Raw genomic sequence first — 21,374 nt, 5'->3', positions numbered from 1 at the left:
GCACGACGCTGTGCGAGAGGCGTCTGCCTGTGGCGTAGTGCGCGCGGCGGCCGCTAGGCTGGGTTGTGGCGCGGACGGCGAAAGTTTGTATGAGTGCCAACTGTTGGTTAGCTGGGAGTTGCCAACAAGTGAGCTACGCGAAACAAGGTTGGTACACTGTGTACTAGTAACCGAGGGTGCCGCTGTCGAGCTTGGTGGCGCTAGTGGGCGCGAATGAACAGCTGGTGGCAGTCTGTCAAAAACGTTAACCTGCGCCGTGGAAGTTAGCTGCCTGAACGAGGAAGGAGATGAATCAGCACTCGGATTTACACGGTTCGGGCTGGCGGGAGCGTGGAAACTGCACAGTTTATGCGGTATACTGTCACAAATGCACTCGGGTCCGAGAACACTGTAGTTGCACTGACTAACCTTGTGTGCCGCTGATGCGTCGTCTGCTGCAAGCCGCTGCCGTGCTGAAGATAACTCGTTACTTAAGTCGTTGAGGCAAAAACCTAACTCCAGTTGTTCCAGACGCAGGTGTGTAGACTCAACACGCTCCGTGAGCCACTTATTGGTCCATGACAGGAGCTCGGGGGAGGGGTTGTTACACTTCCTAGCCAGGCGGACCTGTTTTGTGATAGTATTCGCGCACGGCAAGGCACACGGGATGTGTTTCTGCTTAGGATAGTAGAACACTGTGTTTTTGACGAGGTCAGGCCACAGTTTGTGGTGTCGTAGGAAGTCTATTCCCACAATGGGCTCGCTAATGTCAGCCACCAGGAAGGACCACTGCAGGTTGCACTCAGGCGAGAGGGACACTGTATACGAAGTAGAACCCGAGCACGACAAATTAGATGAGTTCACCGCACGTAGGACAGTTTTTTGTGGTCGGATCTTGTCAGTAGCGAGACGGGGTGGAAGTAGGGAAACATCTGCGCCCGTGTCGATGAGAAAGTTTGTGCCCGAGTTCCAGTCGCGGACATAGATGCACCCTATCGAAGCATTAGCGTTGGACACAGAATGGAGCGTGGGACGGCGCCCGTTGCTTACCTCGCAGGAGGTGGCGCCGCTGCCTACCTGCGATTGAAGTTTGGGTATGAGCACGGCGGTTTACAATTGCGTGCTTGTTCCCCGAATCTTGCTTGGAAGAAACAGTATTTATGGGGGGACACCTGCTCCTGCGAGTGGTCAGGCGGCGGCGGCCCAGAATCTTCTGCTGGGTCAGATGCACTGTTGTTTCGCGGACTTGAAGTTTCCGGTAGTGCTGCGAGCTTGACTGACTTAGGTTTCGTAGGGCGTCCACGTTGGGATCCGGGCTGTGGTTGGAAACTGGTGTAGCTGCCAGACTGTTGGGCACGGCGTTCACGTTGTAGAGCGGAGTAAGCTCGGTCGGCAGCGCGCAAGTGTTCGCTGTTAGGTCTATCTTCGTAGGTGGAGATAGCGGTTTGAACAGACAGAGGCAGCTTTTCCGTCCAAATCTCAGTGAGTGTGTCGTCTGGCATGTCGCGTTCACCGACGAGAAGTCGAAGACATCGCCACAGCTGAGACGGAGACCTGTCGCCCGGGCGTTCTTCATAGACGAGCTGCTGAACATTTTCTCTTCTTGTCTTCGAGACACGTTCCAGTATTGTTTGTTTAGCTGTAACGTATTTCTCGTTCGGAGGAGGTGACTTAACCAAGTCGTAAATTAAGTTGACGCGGTCGTGGAGGTGGTTCATGAGACATGTGAAACGAGCGTTGTCATCGAGTGCACAGATGCTGAAAGTTTGCTCCACCAGGTTGAACCAGAACTCCGGGTAAGCAGGTTTAAATGCTGGAAGTTTCGGTAGGTTAGACAAACTGGAGGTTGAAGCGTGCTGACGGCCACTCGCACACGCAGGAGTAGGCAAGTCAAAGTTAACTTGGCGTCGTGGAGGCGGTAGAGAGGAAGCTGATGTGGTGGCTGTGTTGGCAGTTCCTGTAGGAGAAGCGAAGTCCGTTAGCATGAACCCCGGCGCGGAGCGAAGCCGGACCGATTGCTGTGGCGGAAGGCCAAAATTGTTCGACAGGTTGTGATGCCATTGATCTTCAACGTCTGCAGCGAAATTGTCCATCACGGAGTCACTGATGAGGTTGCTGGGGCCTGACGCACTCAAATTAATGCACTGATGAACACTCGGAGTAACGGACTGGCGAGTGTCATTCACGTAGTGTGCAGCAGGCGCGGAGTGATACACACGTGGAGCTTGCACATTCGAACAGGCGTCCTGCTGTGGCGCAATATGAAAACTATGCTCCCCTATATTTACAGCACTTGCATTAACGTTCGGCACCCGTGTATAAAGGCTTCTAGCACTGCTATGTGGCGAAAACTGGATTACTTCGGGGCTGACAAAGCCGGAGTCGGAAACCGCTGGCGGCATGTTCAAAACAACTGCACCTGACGAGGTCCCTGGGTTCTTGAGGCTGTAGGACTGTGGATATTCACGTCGGACGCCGAACACAGCTTGCGTGCTCGAACCTACTTGCTGTTGCTGATGAAAACCGGGCGGCAGTGGCGTGTTGTAAAGGGCCATTGTGTAATGAACAGAGGTCCACGCGGAACACGGAAGCCGGCGTGGCAGTCACTTTTAACTCGAAATTCGAAAGTCGGGGTCACCACTGAGGAAGGCGCAAGGGTGGGAAGGTAATAACCATGTCTCTCGCTTCCTATCACAATACTTTATTCATAATCAACTGTACAGCACGAGGTACAGATGGGAACTGATTCCCGGAAGTCAACCTACAAAGAACATCAATCGAAGATACTATACACGTATCATGTTATGGCGTATTGATCCGTGTGTCGACGCCACAGGTGCATAGCTGGCAGACAGCGCCGCATGTAGAGGATGCGCATAACTGTGCAGCAGCACTTTATAAGATCAGCGAGTTACAACAGGGATAAAATGAAATAAAATCATAGCAAAAGGCACATCTTCATCAGTCATTTCGTGTGCAGGAACCTGTTAAATCAAAATTTTCAGCAGCAATAGTGTACCCCTAGGCTTAGAGCCTACAACAACAACACCATGGTAATCAAAATAAGTAAAAAGTTCTTCTTTTGTAATCTTACTGCTCCTGATACTTTCAAAATATGTGTAAAGGATGAGAACTTTAATGGTGATATGTGGGAGTGTAAGATTACAAGGTTTTATGTAATTTTCTGTTAGTATAGAACTCTTTTAGAAGATATCTGATAGCTAATAATTTCCTTATATAGACTGGTGAACTCACCTTCACACCTCCTTCCATTGATGTAAAACACAACCACTTTCTGGAACCTGAAATATTCAGACACATTATGTAAATATACTATAACATTCGTTGTACTTGAAATGCACACAATAATAAATACTAACAAATATTTCTTTTCAGAAAGATCATTTAGGTCAGTCATTTAAGTGTCAAATGTCATTAGGCCAACACACCATCATGCCACATTAAGCAAACTAATATGGATAACTGGTGCTAAAAAAATTTCAAATGCCTGGAAAAGACAGTTACACAATGAACTGAAAAGTATTAGATGTATAGTTTCTATAATATATGCAAAATGGCATAACGTTGTATTGGGCAGGTGGTGAATGCTGCAAAGGAAATGGCACACAAAAAAAATTAACTCTTAACTGTACAAATAAATCCATAAGCAGTACAGTCAGTGATGAAATATGAATTTAGTGTCATAGGTGGCACTCCACATACATTTAAAATTAAGTTGGGTGACACATGTTGTGTAAATCCTTTGGAAATATCAGAGTATTTTGAAGAATATGTTTACAAATACAGCACAATCACATGTTAATGTAAGAGCTTGCATAATCTATGTCAATCACTTTGGTTTCAGTTGGGATAATATGTGAAATGTAATAACTATGGCCTTCTCAGCTTTTTTAAATTTTTCTTCCTCCAGATTCTCACTCACATTTGATTGAATGACTTGAAGCTAATAACTTGTCAACAGTAATCATAGACATAGCGAAGTATGGGTAATATAAGTAATACTACACTTTGGGAACTGTTATGATGAAATAAGCCTGTACAAAGTACTTCTTATGCCTCAAGTAGACACTGTAACTGATAGGAATGTCCAAACCATGATAGTGACTTAAAATCACTAAAATAAGGTTACAACCATTGACCGTGAGACATTATTTTCAACTAAAATAAGAATTAAATTAAATTAGGAGTCTTATTATAAAAGTGCAAAGCATTTTCCTACCTATGTGAAATGTAATAACTGTTATTAACAGGAAAGCTAACTGTAGATAAGTAAACAAACTAATCTGAGGAATGTCTGGACTGCTTTTGCAAGATTTGTATAACTGAAATGAAGTACTTTTTAATTGATGCTAGGAAACTTGCTAGGAGGAAACTGTATTCCATATTTTTCATGCAATCCACTAAAATGCAATATGTGTTGCTATGTTTAAATATCTCACTATTTTAATTGAGAATGGGACTGTTCTGAAATGGGAGATATTTACTGTCTAAATAGATTTCATTCCATGTAATTTTCTGTTTGGATATATGTCAAATTTCATTGCATTTCATAAATTTTCTGGTTTTAAAAATCATCGACATTGTAGCTAAATGTCTATAAGGCCCATGCCAGGACCACTGTTATAGGTCAGTTTTGTGCAAACTATAATGGTGACCACTGTGCCAGTCTGATTTGTAAATATATAATAATTCTTCAAGGCACACACTATGCCAGTTTAGCTTAGTTGCACTACTGCCTGCTCATTATATGGATAACTTCAAGATACAATTAAATTACTTAGAAATTCAAAACTGTGTGGCACAAATTAATGCGAACAGTTTTCTCACTGTGGTCAGCTGTTCTTTTACCCAGATTTGAACCTTCTTTTCTACAGGAACAGCAGCAGATCATCTTTTCAACACAGATTCACAGAGTCAAGTATAAGTTCATTGAATTCACTCATTACTTCACTATCTGCAGATACTGATGTTTAACTCGATAACATTAAGAATTTTTATTGCCGCATTATATGAATTAATTTAGTAATATTATTAAGCTCAGTGCAGTATTATAAAATTCAGTGCAAATATTTGATCCCAGTTAGTTTCAATTACTTTAAAGACAACAGGCATGTTATTGTTTTGTTTTTGTCATGGGAACTTTTCAGAGGGAAAATCTAATAAATTTGAAAGAATTACATCCAAAGATCTAGAAAAAATAGTATTTGTCTTAATAAATAAAACTTGTACTGAGAGGGATGAAATACCCTAACACTAATTAAAACAATTTCTCATATAATATTAGGGCATCTGTACTAATTAATCAAAACCAAAGATTCCAAGACTTACCAAGCGGGAAAGCACTGGTAGACAGGCACAATAAATAAAACACACAAACACACACACAGAATTTCTAGCTTTCGCAACCGACGGTTGCTTCTTCAGGAAAGAGGGAAGGAGAGGGAAAGACGAAAGGATGTGGGTTTTAAGGGAGATGGTAAGGAGTCATTCCAATCCAGGGAGTGGAAAGACTTACCTTAGGGGGAAAAAAGGACAGGTGTACACTCGCGCACACACACACACATATATCCATCCACACATACACAGACACAAGCAGACATTTGTAAAGCCAAAGAGTTCGGGCAGAGATGTCAGTCAAGGCGGAAGTACAGAGGCAAAGAAGTTGTTGAAAAACAGGTGAGGTATGAGCGGCGGCAACTTGAAATTAGCGGAGGTTGAGGCCTGGTGGATATCGAGAAGAGAGGATATACTGAAGGGCAAGTTCCCATCTCCGGAGTTCGGATAGGTTGGTGTTGGTGGGAAGTATCCAGATAACCTGGATGGTGTAACACTGTGCCAAGATGTGCTGGCCGTGCACCAAGGCATGTTTAGCCACAGGGTGATCCTCATTACCAACAAACACTGTCTGCCTGTGTCCATTCATGTGAATTGACAGTTTGTTGCTCGTCATTCCCACACAGAAAGCGTCACAGTGTAGGCAGGTCAGTTGGTAAATCACATGGGTGCTTTCAACGTGGCTCTGCCTTTGATTGTGTACACCTTCCGGGTTACAGGACTGGAGTAGGTGGTGGTGGGAGGGTGCATAGGACAGGTTTTACACCGGGGGCGTTTACAAGGGTAGGAGCCAGAGAGTAGGGAAGGTGGTTTGGGGATTTCATAGGGATGAACCAAGAGGTTACAAAGGTTAGGTGGACGGCGGAAAGACACTCTTGGTGGAGTGGGGAGGATTTCATGAAGGATGGATCTCATTTCGGGGCAGGATTTTAAGAAGTCATATCCCTGCTGGAGAGCCACATTCAGAGTCTGATCCAGTCCCAGGAAGTATCCTGTCACAAGTGGGGCACTTTTAGGTTTCTTCTGTGAGAGGTTCTGAGTTTGAGGGGATGAGGAAGTGGCTCTGGTTATTTGCTTCTGTACCAGGTCGGGAGGGTAGTTGCGGGATGCGAAAGCTGTTTTCAGGTTGTTGGTGTAATGGTTCAGGGATTCAGGACTGGAGCAGATTCGTTTGCCATGAAGGCCTAGGCTATAGGGAAGGGACCGTTTGATATGGAATGGGTGGCAGCTGTCATAATGGAGGTACTGTTGCTTGTTGGTGGGTTTGATGTGGGCGGATGTGTGAAGCTGGCCATTGGACAAATGGAGGTCAACGTCAAGGAAAGTGGTATGGGATTTGGAGTAGGACCAGGTGAATCTGATGGAACCAAAGGAGTTGAGGTTGGAGGGAAATTCAGGAGTTGTTCTTCACTGTGAGTCCAGATCATGAAGATGTCAATAAATCTGTACCAAACTTTGGGTTGGCAGGCTTGGGTAACCAAAAAGGCTTCCTCTAAGCGACCCATAAATAGGTTGGCATACGAGGGGGCCATCCTGGTACCCATGGCTGTTCCCTTTAATTGTTGGTATGTCTGGCCTTCAAAAGTGAAGAAGTAGTGGGTTAGGATGAACCTGGCTAAGGTGACGAGGAAAGAGGTTTTAGGTAGGGTGGCAGGTGATCATCGTGAAAGGAAGTGCTCCATTGCAGCGAGGCCCTGGACATGCGGGATATTTGTGTATAGGGAAGTGGCATCAATGGTTACAAGGATGGTTTCCGGGAGAAAAGTGGTTAGTGTCTTTGATGAAGGATGGGAGACTGCATGTAATGGGTTGAAGGTGTTGATCTACGTAGGCAGAGATACGTTCTGTGGGGGCTTGGTAACCAGCTACAATGGGGCGGCTGGGATGATTGGGTTTGTGAATTTTAGGAAGTAGGTAGAAGGTAGGAGTGCGAGGTGTCGGTGGGGTCAGGAGTTTGATGGAGTCAGGTGAAAGGTTTTGTAGGGGGCCTAAGGTTCTGAGGATTCCTTGAAGCTCCGCCTGGACATCAGGAATGGGATTACCTTGGCAAATTTTGTATGTAGAGTTGTCTGAAAGCTGATGCACTCCCTCATCCACATACTCCCGACGATCAAGTACCATGGTCGTGGAACCCTTGTCAGCCAGATGAATGATGATGGATCGGTCAGCTTTCAGATCACGGATAGCCTGGGCTGTGGCTGTGGTGATGTTGGGAGTAGGATTAAGGATTTCAAGAAAGATTGAGAGGCAAGGCTGGAAGTGAGAAATTCCTGGAAGGTTTGGAGAGGGTGATTTTGAGGAAGAGGAGGTGGGTCCCGCTGTGATGGAGGATGGAACTGTTCCAGGCAGGGTTCAATTTGGATAGTGTCTTGGGGAGTTGGATCATTAGGAGTGGGATCAGGATTATTTTTATTCGTGGCAAAGTGATATTTCCAGCAGAGACTACGAGTGTAGGACAGTAAATCTTGGACAAGGGCAATTTGGTTGAACCTGGGAGTGGGGCTGAAGGTGAGGCCTTTGGATAGGACACAGGTTTTGGATTGGGAGAGAGGTTTGGAGGAAAGGTTAACTACTGAATTGGGCTGACAACTTCTAAGTGTTCTCCTGCCTTCTCAAAACTATTTTCAAGCATAATTTCAACTCAGACCAAACATTTCATAGGAAAAACCAGTTATCATCACATTAAACCATTTTTGCTCCCAGAAAGGCATGAGTACAACTTCCATCAATGAATTTTCTGAGAAAATCAGCTTATTTTTCACTGTGGCTTTATGAAGGGTTAACTGCCCCTTACTGCTCCATAAATTAGAAAGATATGGAATTAATAGTAGTATTTCAAATCCAATTTGACAGAGAGAAAGCAAAGGATTTTTGTAATGTCAAGTACAGGTCAGTGTTCCCCACACTGGAAAATTATTTCTCATGGAGTCCCACAAACATCATTATATTATATTAATGATGTACCTTTAAATACACTACTGGTGATTAAAATTACTACACCATGAAGATGACATGCTACAGACGCGAAATTTAACCAACAGAAATAAGATGCTGTGATATGCAAATGATAAGCTTTTCAGAGCATTCACACAAGGTTAATGCCGGTGGCGACACCGACAATGTGCTGACATGAGGAAAGTTTTCAACCGATTTCCCATACACAAACAGCAGTTGAATGACGTTGCCTGGTGAAACGTTGTTGTGATGCCTCGTGTAAGGAGGAGAAATGCGTACCATCACATTTCTGACTTTGATAAAGGTCAGATTGTAGCCTATTGCGATTGCGGTTTATCATATTGCGACATTCCTGCTCGTGTTGGTCGAGATCCAATGACTGTTAGCAGAATATGGAATCAATGTGTTTAGGAGGTAATATGTAATGCTGTGCTGGATCCCAATGGCCTCATATCACTAGCAGTCAAGATGACAGACATCTTATCTGCATGGTTGTAACGGATTGCGCAGCCACATCTTGATGCCTGAGTCAACAGATGGGGATGTTTGCAAGACAACAAACATCTGCATGAACAGTTCGACAACTTTTGCAGCAGCATGGACTATCAGCTTGGAGACCATGACTGCTGTTACCCTTGATGCTGCATCACAGACAGGAGGGCTTGGGATGGTGTACTCAGTGATGAACCTGGGTGCACGAATGGCAAAAGTCCTTTTTTTGGATGAATCCAGGTTCTGTTTACAGAATCATGATGGTCGCACCTGTGTTTGGCGACATCACTGTGAACGCACATTGGAAACATGTATTCATCATCGCCATAGTGGCGTATCACCCAGCGTGATGGTATGAGGTGCCATTGGTTACACGTTTCGGTCACCTCTTGTTTGCATTGATGGCACTTCGAACAGTGGACGTTGCATTTCAGACGTTCCACGACCTGCAGCTCTACCCTTCATTTGATCGCTGCAAAACCCTACATTTCAGCAGAATGATGCACGACCGTATGTTGCAGGTCCTGTACAGGCCTTTCTGGATACAGAAAATGTTTGACTGCTGCCCTGGCTAGCATAATCTCCAGATCTTTCATCAATTGAAAACATCTGGTCAATGGTGGCCGAGCAACTGGCTCATCACAATATGCCAGTCACTACTCTTGATGACCTGTGGTATCGTGTTGAAGCTGCATGGGCAGCTGTACCTGTGCACACCATCCAAGCTCTGTTTGACTCAGTTCCCAGGCATATCAAAGCCATTATTATGGGCAGTGGTGGTTGTTCTGGGTACTGATTTCTCAGGATCTATGCACCCAAATTGTGTGAAAATGTAATCACATGTCAGTTCTAGTATACTATATTTGTCCAATGAATATCTGTTTATCATCTGTATTTCTTCTTGGTGCAGCAATTTTAATAGCAAGTAGTGTAGAACATCACATCATACCACATAGAATCTGTTTAGCATATTCATCTCTTGGTCTCCTACGATTTTTACCCTTCATGCTTCCCTTAGTGCTAAACTGGCAATCTCTTGATGCCTCAGAACGTGTCCTGTGAACCGATCCCTTCTTCTTGTCAAGTTGTGCCTCAGATTCCTCCGCTCCCCAATTCTGTTCAGTACCTCCTCACTAGCTACATGATCTACCCACATAATCTCGACCATTCTTCTGCAGCACCACATTTCGAAAACTTCTATTCTCTTCTTGTCTAAACTGTTTATCATCCACATTTTACTTCCATATATGGCTACACTCGATACAAATACTTTCAGAAAAGACTTCCTGAGAAATCCATACTCGATGTCAACAAATTTCTCTTCTTCAGAAACACTGCCACCTCATCGGGATAGGCTACAACCCTGTCTCACTCCCTCCTCACCCTTGATTTCCTCTCATGCCCCTTGACTCCTATGACTGCCAACTGCTTTCTCTGCAAATTGGAAATAGACTTTTGCTTCCTGTATTTTACCCCTGCAACCTTCAGAATCTGAAAGAGAGTATTTAAGTCAGCACTGTCAAAAGATTTTCTAAATCTACTTATGCTACAAATGTAGGTTTGCCTTCCCTTAACTTATCTTCTAAGGTAGTTGTAGGGTGAGTATTGCCTTGTGTTTTCCAACATTTCTATGGAAACCAAACTTATCTTCCCAGAGGTCAGCTTCTATCAGTTATTCTGTTTGCCTGTATTTTGCAACCGTGACTTATTAAACGGATAGTTCGGTGATTTTCACACCTGTCAACACCTGCTTTATTTGGGATTGGAATTATTATATTCATCTTGAAGATTGGTGGTATTATGCCTGTCTCATATGTCTTGCTCACCAGACGGTAGAGTTTTGTCATGAATGGTTCTCACAAGGCTATCAGTAGTTCTAATGTATTGTTGTCTACTCCCAGCACCTTGTTTTGACTTAGCTCTTTCAATGATCTGTCAAATTCTTCACACAATATCATATCGCCCATTTCGTTTACATCTATGTCTTCTTCCATTTCCGTAATATTGCCTTCAAATACATCACCCTTGTACAGACCCTCTTTATCATCATTCCACCATTTACACTTCCTGTCAATCTCATTTTTAAGACATTTGTATTCCTTTTTGCCAACTTCATTTACAGCATTTTTATATTTTCTCCTTTCATCAATTAAATTCAATAACTCTTTTGTTACCCAAGGATTTCTACAAGCCTCTCTCTGAAACTCTCTTTAACCTCCGGATCTTTCTGTTTATCCAGTTCCCATCTCCTTATGTCTTAACCTTTTTGCAGTTTCTTCAGTTTTAATCTACAGTTCATAACCAATAAATTGTGGTAAGAGTCCACATATGCTGCTGGAAATGTCTCACAATTTATAAATTCATTCCTACATCTCTGTCTTATGAGTATGTAATCTAACTGAGGCATTCCAGTGCCTCCAAGGCTACATTTCTTGTTATTCAGTCTATACCTTGAGCAACCAGTAAGGGAAACAAAAGAAAAAATTGGAGTAGGAATAAAAATACATGGAGAAGAAATAAAAACTTTGAGGTTTGCCAATGACATTGTAATTCTGTCAGAGACAGCAAAGAACATGGGAGAGCAACTGAATGAAATGGACAGTGTCTTGAAAGAAGTCTATAAGATGATCCTCAACAAAAGCAAAATGAGGATAATGGAATGTAGTTGAATTTAATCAGGTGATGCTGAGTGAATTAGATTAGGAAATGAGACACTTGAAGTAGTAGATGAGTTTTGCTATTTGGGGAGGTAAGAAGCCGATGATGGTCAAAGTAGGGAGGATATAAAATGTAAACTGGCTATGGCAAGAATAACATTTCGGAAGAAGAGAAATCTGTTAACATCAAGTATAGATTTAAGTGTCAGGAAGACTTTTCTGAAAGTATTTCTATGGACTGTAGCCATATACAGATGTGAAACACGGGTGATAAATAGCTTAGACACGAAGAGAATACAAGCTTTCAAAATGTGGTGGTACAGACGAATGCTCAAGATTAGATGGATAGATCATGTAACTAATGAGGAGGTACTGAATAGAGCTGGGGAGAAGAGGAATTTGTGTCACAACTTGTCTAGAAGAAGGGGTTGCTTGGTAGGACATGTTCTGAGGCATCAAGGGATTACCAATTTAGTATTGGAGGGAAGCGTGGAGGGTAAAAATCGTGGAGGGAGACCAAGAGGTGAATAAACTAAGCACATTCAGAAGGATGTAGGGTGTAGTAGTTACTTGGAAATGAAGAAGCTTTCACAGGATAGAGCTGCATGGAGAACTGCATCAAACCAATCTCTGGACTAAAAACCACAATAACACAACAAAATAGTTCAAATGGCTCTGAGCACTATGGGACCTAACATCTATGGTCATCAGTCCCCTAGAACTTAGAACTACTTAAACCTAACTAACGTAAGGACATCACACAACACCCAGTCATCATGAGGCAGAGAAAATCCCTGACTCCGCCGGGAATCGAACCCGGGAACCCGGGGGCGGGAAGCGAGAACGCTACCACACGACCACGAACTGCGGACAACACAACAGTAACAACAACAACATTTCTTCAATCCCTTCATAATTTGCGGAGCTATTTGGCTTATAAACTTTTTCTACCATGGTAGGTGTGGGTTTAGTGCCTATCTTGGCTACAACAATGCATTCACTGTTCATAGTAGCTTATCCATGTCTCTATTTTTTTTATTAAACGCACTCTTGCATTACTGTTATTTGATTTGGTATTTATAATACTGTATTCACCTGACCAGAAGTCTTGTTCCTCCTGGCACCAAACTTCACTAATTCCTACTATCTCTAACTTTCAGCTCTCCCTCTCCCCTTTTAAGTTTTCTAACCTACTGCCCCATTAACAGATCTGACATTCCATGCTCTGATCTGCAGAACACTAGTTTTGTTTCTCCTGATGACAACGTCCTCCTGAGTAGTCCCTGCCCAGAGATCTGAAATAGGGGACTATTTTAACTCTGGACCCTTTTACCCAAGAGATGCCATCATCATTTAACCATACAGTAAAGGTGCGCCGGCCGCGCTGGTCTAGCGGTTCTAGGCGCGCAGTCCGGAACCGTGCGACTGCTACGGACACAGGTTCAAATCCTGCCTCGGGCATGGATGTTTGTGGTGGCCTTAGGTTAGTTAGGTTTAATTAGTTCTAAGTTCTAGGCGACTGATGACCACAGATGTTAAGTCGCATAGTGCTCAGAGCCATTGAACCATTTGAAAGTAAAGGTGCATGCCCTCGGGAAAAATTTCAGCTGTGGTATCCCCTTGCTTTCAGCCGTTCACAGTACCAGCACAGCAAGTCCCTTTTGATTAATGTTACAAGGCTAGATCCGTCAATCATCCAGACCATTGCCCAGACATGTTTGTCTGGTCTCTCAACGGATACCGGATACCCCTCCATTATGGTTCCACCTATGGTACGGCCATCTATATCGTTGAAAGAAGCAGGCCTCCCCACCAACGGCAAGGTCCATGTTTCGTGGGAAATATTAGGACAACAAAAACATCAAATGGTTGGAAATTATGAAGTAATGCTGAAATATGGCGGAAATGGAATTTTTAAAAAAATATGAATCATGTTTATTGGACATTTATTTCGAATGGAAGACAATAAATAAATAACTAATATGACCTGCAAAGTCCACAAAAAAGTGGGTCAATGAAGTAAAACAGGATTTAGAAGGAAACAATATAAAAACAGCATATATAAACAACAGAGAAGCCTTTAAAGAAAAAGTATTGAAAATGGAAGAATTCCAAGGTAGGGTAGCTAAAAAGACTGGTTCAAAATAGTCTGAAGAAAGAAGGGGAAAAAAACTTAGTGAGCAGATAAAAGTATACAGGAAGAAAAGAACAGGGCAAATAACTGAGAACTGAAATTGAAAATTCTTCCCTGGAATAAAACCGAACGCATTCTTCCTGATGGTCCTGCGTTCAACATATGTCTCAGAAACAATAAACCTTCTCACCACTAAAAGCCATCGTCATGAATGTGCATGCTTGCGAAAACACGCCATTAATCATAAAAGCATTCTTGTTGTTTGGAAGGGAAGCACTGTCTAAGCACAGACGGGAAAATCGGAACAATTACACAACAGAATTCGAAGCACTGTCCTGCAGAAGAGAAAAATGGCTGAAATTTTTGGTGTCCTACAGCTGCTGGTCTGGAGATATAATTCCGCAATGGCAGATGAGTGACAGCATCCCGCTGTACATACCTTGCCCTCATTTTGTTAGAACCAGTCTGTAGAGGCTCTTATGTCGCAGCACGAAGGATGTCTTGTGAATGAATGGAGCATTCTGATTGGCTCTGTAATATCAGTAATTTTCGCTTTACAAACATTAATATACGCTCAGTAGTAAAAGCCTGATGGCCTAAAGTTATCGAACTGTAAAGTAAAAGAAATGAACCATCACATAGCAGCGACAGCATCTATTATTCTTTATCTTTGCCGTTCTTGCGCGGTGCCTGTAAATCTCTATGTGCATGAATCGATTAATAATGTAAAAAAAGGATTCTGTTGTTTCAAGATAGACGAGGCATTTGGCGCCTCACCTTTTACTGTTTGTATTCCATGAAAGGTGGACGCGGATTTGCTGCGTCCCGCAACGGTTATTTTATATTTCACGTGAAAATATTGAGTGAATATGCTAATTGTTATTTCTCCAATCAGAAAACATGTAGTTTCTTGTAATTGATTACGAACAGACAGCATCAAGAGGACATTTTCACTGTTATGTATAAAGTATTTAACCACAATGGTCATCTATTGTAATTTAATATGAAAATCTACGTAGCATTAAAAAAAGGTGTGTTAAAGATAAGTGTGCTTATTTTAGTAAATTAACCTTGATGATTTCCATCTCCTTATTTACTTGAATGATAATTATTTTGTGTTAGTTCATCACCAGAAATTACGATCACGCTGATGGGCCGAACGCAGCATGAGGCACAAGGAACATTATCGTTTTCCTATTATTTCTGTATCAACTCTTTTTTTTAATTGTGTTGTGTTGCATTTCTTTCAAAGTCTACAAATCATCTGGTCCCTTAGCGTTGGTCCGGGTATGAACACATCGCGAATATAAAAATGCAAAGAACTGATAATGTTTTCTTCCGAACGAACTCAAATATATCAATATGCTGCTCTTATCCAGGTATTTAATGCTCAACGTATGTTATTCCAATAGTGTAATCAATCCCTGATTCTGTTGCCAAGTGGCCCACCAAAGTATTCATTTTTTCGAAATTTTTCAAGAAAAAATCTAAAATAACATTTCGTTTTCTTTTCGCGCCCCAAGAGCAACGCTACAGCTCTTGCTGAATCTACCCACCAAGTTACTGATGCTCCCACTGTGGGAGCAATGTTCGGCTTTCTATTCTTTCAGATGAGACTTTCCGCGGCAAAACTATTTTGTACAGATCGCCATATTGCAGTGACAATTAAACCCTGCAAAAGTGGTCTACAAATCGTCGAATACGAGCAGAGGCGTCCTCAATTACAATTCTCTGTCACTGACAACGGAAGGTTGAATATTTAAGCGTGAAACCGATCACTGACCCAGCTATACATCACCACATACCGTAGCAATGTAGAAAACACGCGATTCGTATCCAGCGCCACACAAAATCATCACTTCTACCTCCTGCATATAAATAGAAGACTCTGATATTTCCACTTGTGATACTGATGTCGGTGATATAACAGATTCCAAATCATCCTTATAATTTAATAAAGTTAGCCAAGATGGTTCTCATGTCTAGAGAAACAGAAAATGCGTCTTCCACTCGTCTTTCACCTGCTAGATGCGCACATCACATACCCCCATCGATGTTCTCTGAACCAAATAAAGACGGGAATGTGCAGAAGTAGTCAACTGGACAATTTACATGGGAGGGAATAACGGTCCAGTGCAAACACACGTCCATATTGAATCTTCTCAAATTTCAACAAGGAACAACCATGATCATAAAGGCTGTCTCTCTTTCTAAGACACAGTAGTACCACTCACAGGAAAAAACTTATAAGACATGTCCACCAATCGCTGATTTTTGCCCAGTATTGTTTCGTATCGCCAGCAATCAGTTAGTGGCGAAGTATTATACTTAGTAGTAGGGAATGCATGATAGGTTCGCCTTGAGCATCGTGCTTATATAGTATGTGCAAAGAAAATAACATGCCCAGTCATAAGGAAGGTATGAATTTGATGTGGAATAGTGCGATAGTATAGGGAATGGAAAACTTTTCTTTTCTTTTTTCCTTGGAAATGTATGTCAGGTCACAAAAATGGTACAGATATTTCAGTTTTTAGAGCCACAGCTGTCAGCATATGGTATTTTCGACACTTCTGTAGTGGCAGAACCGTTTAGGATAGGGAAAGTTAGTTTTGTGCAATATACTCAGCACAAGTTACAGCCAGGTGCAGGCCGGATTGCGGTGGGTTATGCAGACCAGCAGCTGGAAAGTAGAATAGAGGTCACAGGGCCGTCAAATTGCTGAAAGAGTATACATAGAGGTGTTGCATGTCGCAACTCACAGGCAGAAAGGGCCCACTGGCCTACCTAACGTGTTATGAGTACGTGTCGCAAAGCAGAGTGTATGACAAAACAGAGGCACACAGCTGCGTATAAATAGGTGTGGGTTCCTAACGAGATTCGTTTCAAGTGTGGCGGCTCTCCTGGATGGCGGGGCGTGTCACACCACCAGCTACACGCAGCAGCAGATGGGCCGCCAATGTTCCAGTCCACGGCGGGTTGCTGTTCCGACCCTCTAAGGCCAATGTGGGGTCCATAGCCAGCCAGCAGTGGGCTACTCCACGGCTCACTACCGCGGGCAGTCGTCCTGGCTTTCAACACATGCTGGAGGCATCCCAAGGCGAGGGCCGCAGATTCTGACTCCAGATCACGGGTGCTCGTTGTCACCGCAATCTCAGCCACGCTGGCGAGCTGGCTGCCTGCTGCTGATACCGAGAGGTGCTGAGTCGACAGGGATGCAGACCGCCGGGTCAAATGCTGGCATCCTGACAACGCTGCAACTCCGCTGGCGAACAAGGCCGGCTTGACACAGCATTGCATTGCACGGACCGCTGGGGTACTTCCTCAGCATTGTAGGTTCCTGTGACGCAGACCAAGGTGAATAAGGGCACTGTAGTTGGAAACAATAAATCGCTTGGAAAGCTCGGAAGAGTTTTAATACGGCACCTTCTGGCACCAGCCACTACATTTGGTGTCAAAATAGTGGACACCGTCTGTCCAGTACGATGTTGGAGCCCAGCGCTTGCATTACAGTCGCAAGATGTGAGTTTTGACCAGTTTTCTTTTGAGTGTTTGGATGTTTTCTTTCTTGTTTGCGTTTTGAGAATGGCCTGCCAGGAGCCACAAAAAATTGTAGATGTTTTGCGTGGGCTTAGTATTTTTCTTTTATCAAGATAAGTGTTGGTGTATTTGGGGCAGTAAGACTTTTTTTTCATATCATTTAATTATTTTTGTATTGGTTTGCGTATGATGTTACCGAGTATGATGATAGTGAAGTGTAGGGAGTCGGAGTATTCTTGCACTTAAATGTTTTGTTTCGGGACTAACTGGGAAAGAAAGCAACACAATGGCAGAGTCACAAACGAGAGGTGTGTCCGAACCAGAAGCAGTACGGATTTTGTTGGAAAATTGACAGCAGGCAATGCACAGTTGAGAAATGAATTAACATCTAGAAGTGAGCGGGAAATCACATCTCATCAGTCGTTGTTACCTAGGTTGCAGGAGATTGATGTAGCTGCCACGAGTTTGATTATTTCGTTTTCTTGGAAGGCATCTGAAGATTTGTGTTGGTTTGTGGAGCACTTGGAGACTTCAGCGGTGATGATTGGTTGGTCTGATGAGCAGTTGTTACATATGGCCAAGATCAGATTAACAGGTGAAGCGAAAACATATGTAACGTGTTCTGAGGCCTTAAGGAAGGCAGGACAGTTTAAGCAGTTAAAGGAAGGGCTTTTACAAAGGTGCAAAAAACAGAACAGCGCTAGGTACATTAGAGAGATGTTAAGTACAATGTCAAAGAGACAGGGGGAGACGATGGAGAAATTTGCGGACAGGATAAGGGCAACTAATGAGTATACTTACGAGTTAGATCAGAGCGATAAGGTGAGTAGTGTTCTGTTGCAGGAGGCCAAGCAAAGGGCACCTAAAGTATTTTTGAGAGAGTTACCGGCGCATATGTCACGGACAGTGCGTGAAGGGACTCTGAAGGATTTGTATTCGGTCATTCAGCTGGCAATTTTATGCGAGGAAATAAACGTGGCAACAGGGGTACATGGGAGGCAAACAGTGTTTACAATGGGTGTGAAATGTTTTAATTGTGGTCGTACGGGACATGTGCGGAAGCAGGGTACCCAGTCACCGAAGGGGTGGAAATCGGCAGCGGGGAGGATGGAGTAGTGGAGATAGGAGAGGTGGAAAAGCGTTAAACGGCAGAGGGGGCCCAAGACCCACCAAGGGAGCTCCCGCTTAATTTCAATGCTATGAATACGTATGCAGAGGTGGAATGTTCAGTGGTAGGATCCACACGAACTAAAAAGTTTAAGATTTTGTTGGACACAGGGGCGTAAGTGTCAGTGGCTACTAGGAATATAATGGGAAGAAGGAAGCTAGACTCACCACGTTATAGGTAGCGTGGAGTGGGGGATAAGGATGTCACGCCTTTAGGGTCGGTGAGAGTTGACTTTCGAATAGAGGAAGTCCGATTTGATTCATGCATGGAGGTAGTACCATGGGTAAGCGAGGACTACGACATGATCCTAGGAGTAGATTTCTTGCATCAACATCATGCCAAAATTGACCTGGGACAACGAACTGTGAAACTTGGTGGAATGTTATTTCAGCTATGGGAAACAGTTGCCGATGCATAGCTGTCGTAAGGGGCGTTCGACACAATGAATAAACCAATTGAACCGCGTACATTAGCATTAAGGCTTAATTCCCATGAGTGTGTGTCTGGTGGCACCAGAAAGTCGCTTTGGGTAAGTGTGGAGTCGATTCTACCTTGGGTACAGTATATGTTATTGAACCATTTCAGGATAATGAAGTTTTGGGTCTGTTGGGTTGTTTTGTGAAACGTAGCGTTGTACGCGCACAGGAGGGGAACGACGGGCGAGTAGTTACTATGAACGTGGATAATTTTAGCGCTGTAGATGCGAATTTTAGGAAAGGAATTTTAGTAGCAAATTTGGATGTGCCAGATGACGAAGACTGGCGTTCGAGAGGTAGGCGAAGCGATCAACTACTAACTGCCGATAGAACTGCATTGCGTGACAAAATCAAGCATTTGAAAGGAGGAGAAAGAGAGCATATGGAAGAATTATTGTGGGAATTTAAGGATTTGTTTTTCCACGAGGGCCGTTACTAGCAACTTCATTAGTTCAAAATAGGATACCAACAGGGAATGTAGCACCTCTTTATCGTAAACCATTCAAAATACCGAGGTATTTGCAGCGGACTGTGGAGGATTTCATTGATCAGCAGCTTGCGGACGGTGTTATAGAGCCTAGTAAAAGTTGCTGGGGAGCGGGCATTGTCGTTGTGCCTAAAAAATCTAGCGATGGAACTGAGAAATACGGGTTATGTTGTGACTACCGATACCTCAATAATGAGACAGTAACGGACGCATACCCCATTCCAAACGTATCGGAGACTTCGGATCACTTAGGACAGTGCCAGTACTTTTCTACGATGGATTTAACAAGTGGTTATCATCAGTTAGAGGTGGCTCCAGAGGATTGTCCAAACACTGCTTTCTCTACACCTGGGCGCCATTGCCAGTACATTAGAATGCCATTCGGTTTGAAAAATGCTCCGGCAACGTTTCAGAGGATGCTAGACAGTGTCTTGAGGGGCTTTAAACTACGAAAGCGTGTGGTCTATTTGGATGACATTACAGTGTTTTCAAGTAGTATGAAACAACATAGGCAGCGGTTAAGGGAAGTCTTTACTAGGTTAAGAGCAGCTCGTTTCACGTTGAGTCTGGAGAAGTGTCATTTTGCATTAGAAGAAGAAGTACAATATTTGGGTCATATTATCAGTAAGGACGGAGTACGAACAGATCCGGGGTTGGTACAGGCTGTAAGGGATTTTCGGGAACCGAAAATAGTTAAGGAAGTGCAGTCATTTATCGGAATTTGCAATTTCTATGGAAAGTTCGTGAAAGGTTTTGCAGATCTAGCACAGCCGTTGACGCGATTGTTACAGAAGGGTGTGAAATTTGAGTGGACAGAAGAGTGTCAGAAAGCGTTTGACAAACTGAAAGAAGTGTTAACATCAAGTCCGGTTCTTGTGTTTCCAGATTTTGAAACGGAGCTTATACTAGCATGGGATGCATCGAATCAAGCATTAGGGTGTGTTCTTAGTCAGGAAATTGATGGAAAGAACATCCTGTAGTCTATGCGTCTAGGCAGTTTAATGCAGCAGAGAGGAATTACTCAAAAACTGAGAGAGAGATGCTTACTGTAATCTATGGAGTCACATATTTTAAATGTCATTTATATGGGAGAAGATTTCGGGTAGTGACAGATCATGCTGCGTTAAAGTGGTTGTTGGCGTTGAAGGATCCGTCCACTAGATTCGCTAGATGGGCTGTGAGGCTTAGTGAATTCGATTATGAAGTGGTGCAGAAGTCTGGGAAGAAGCACCGTAATGCGGATGCACTAAGTAGGAAGGTGGCAAAACTAGAAGCCATAGGTTATGACCTAGCCTTATGACAAGAATTACAGGATGTGGGCAACGATTGTAAGTTGTATTGGACACAGCCGCAATTAATATGCACGACGGTCTTCTGTGCAGGGAAACGAAGTTAGGGCCAAGGGTAGTAGTGCCAGCGAAGTTGAGGGAGATGAGGTTTTAAAGGAAGTGCACGTTCACGTGTTATCTGGTCATAGAGGGTGTAGAGCGACGAATAGACGAGTGGTGGAGAGGTAGGAAAGTAGATGTGGATCAGTATGTCAAGAATTCTATACCATGTGCGCAGAGAGCAGATTTGAGTAGGAAACAGATACAGCTACAATGATTACCAGATGCGACCTGTCCATTTTATTTCTTGGGGATTGATGTCTTAGGACCTTTCAGGCGAACGTCATCAGACAACGGATTCGTTCTCACAATAACAGACCATTTTTCGAGGTATGTGGAGATGGTGGCTATGCCAAATCAACAAGCAGCAATGTCGCACAAGCGTTAGTAAACAACTTGATTTTGGAGTTTGTTGTACCGGAGACAATAATTACTGACCAAGGGACCAACTTCATGTCAGGTTTAATGAAGGAACTGTGTAAATTGTTGAACAAAAAGAAGTAGAGGACGAGCTCGTTGCACCCACAGGCCAACGGAAAGACAGAACGGGTACACAGAACAATGGAGAAGATGCTGAGTTTCATCACCATCAGTGGGACGAGTATTTTAAGCATTTGCATGCGCATACAATGCAAAAGTCCATACAAATATCAGTTTTTCTCCATATGAGGTAGTGTACGGGCGAAAAATGCCGTCACCGTTTGATTTGGTGAGGCTACAGAAAGGAAGGACTGGTGAATCTGTAC

General features: G+C 43.4%; 1 protein-coding gene across 1 annotated transcript in view; it reads right to left on the bottom strand.

The window, feature by feature from the left end:
* The window catches only part of LOC126284382 (uncharacterized), a 329,783-nt gene that overhangs the window by 271,055 nt on the left and 37,354 nt on the right, over positions 1 to 21,374 (bottom strand). The window contains exon 2 of the mRNA XM_049983265.1: positions 3,235 to 3,281. Within this exon, the coding sequence (XP_049839222.1) occupies positions 3,235 to 3,281 (47 nt within the window). The remainder of the gene's footprint in view (positions 1 to 3,234; positions 3,282 to 21,374) is intronic.

The sequence above is a fragment of the Schistocerca gregaria genome, chromosome 8, assembly GCF_023897955.1.
Source record: "Schistocerca gregaria isolate iqSchGreg1 chromosome 8, iqSchGreg1.2, whole genome shotgun sequence".
Taxonomy (NCBI): Eukaryota; Metazoa; Arthropoda; class Insecta; order Orthoptera; family Acrididae; genus Schistocerca; species Schistocerca gregaria.
Note: the sequence above shows the minus strand (reverse complement) of the source record. Positions and strands in the feature narration are given on the sequence as shown.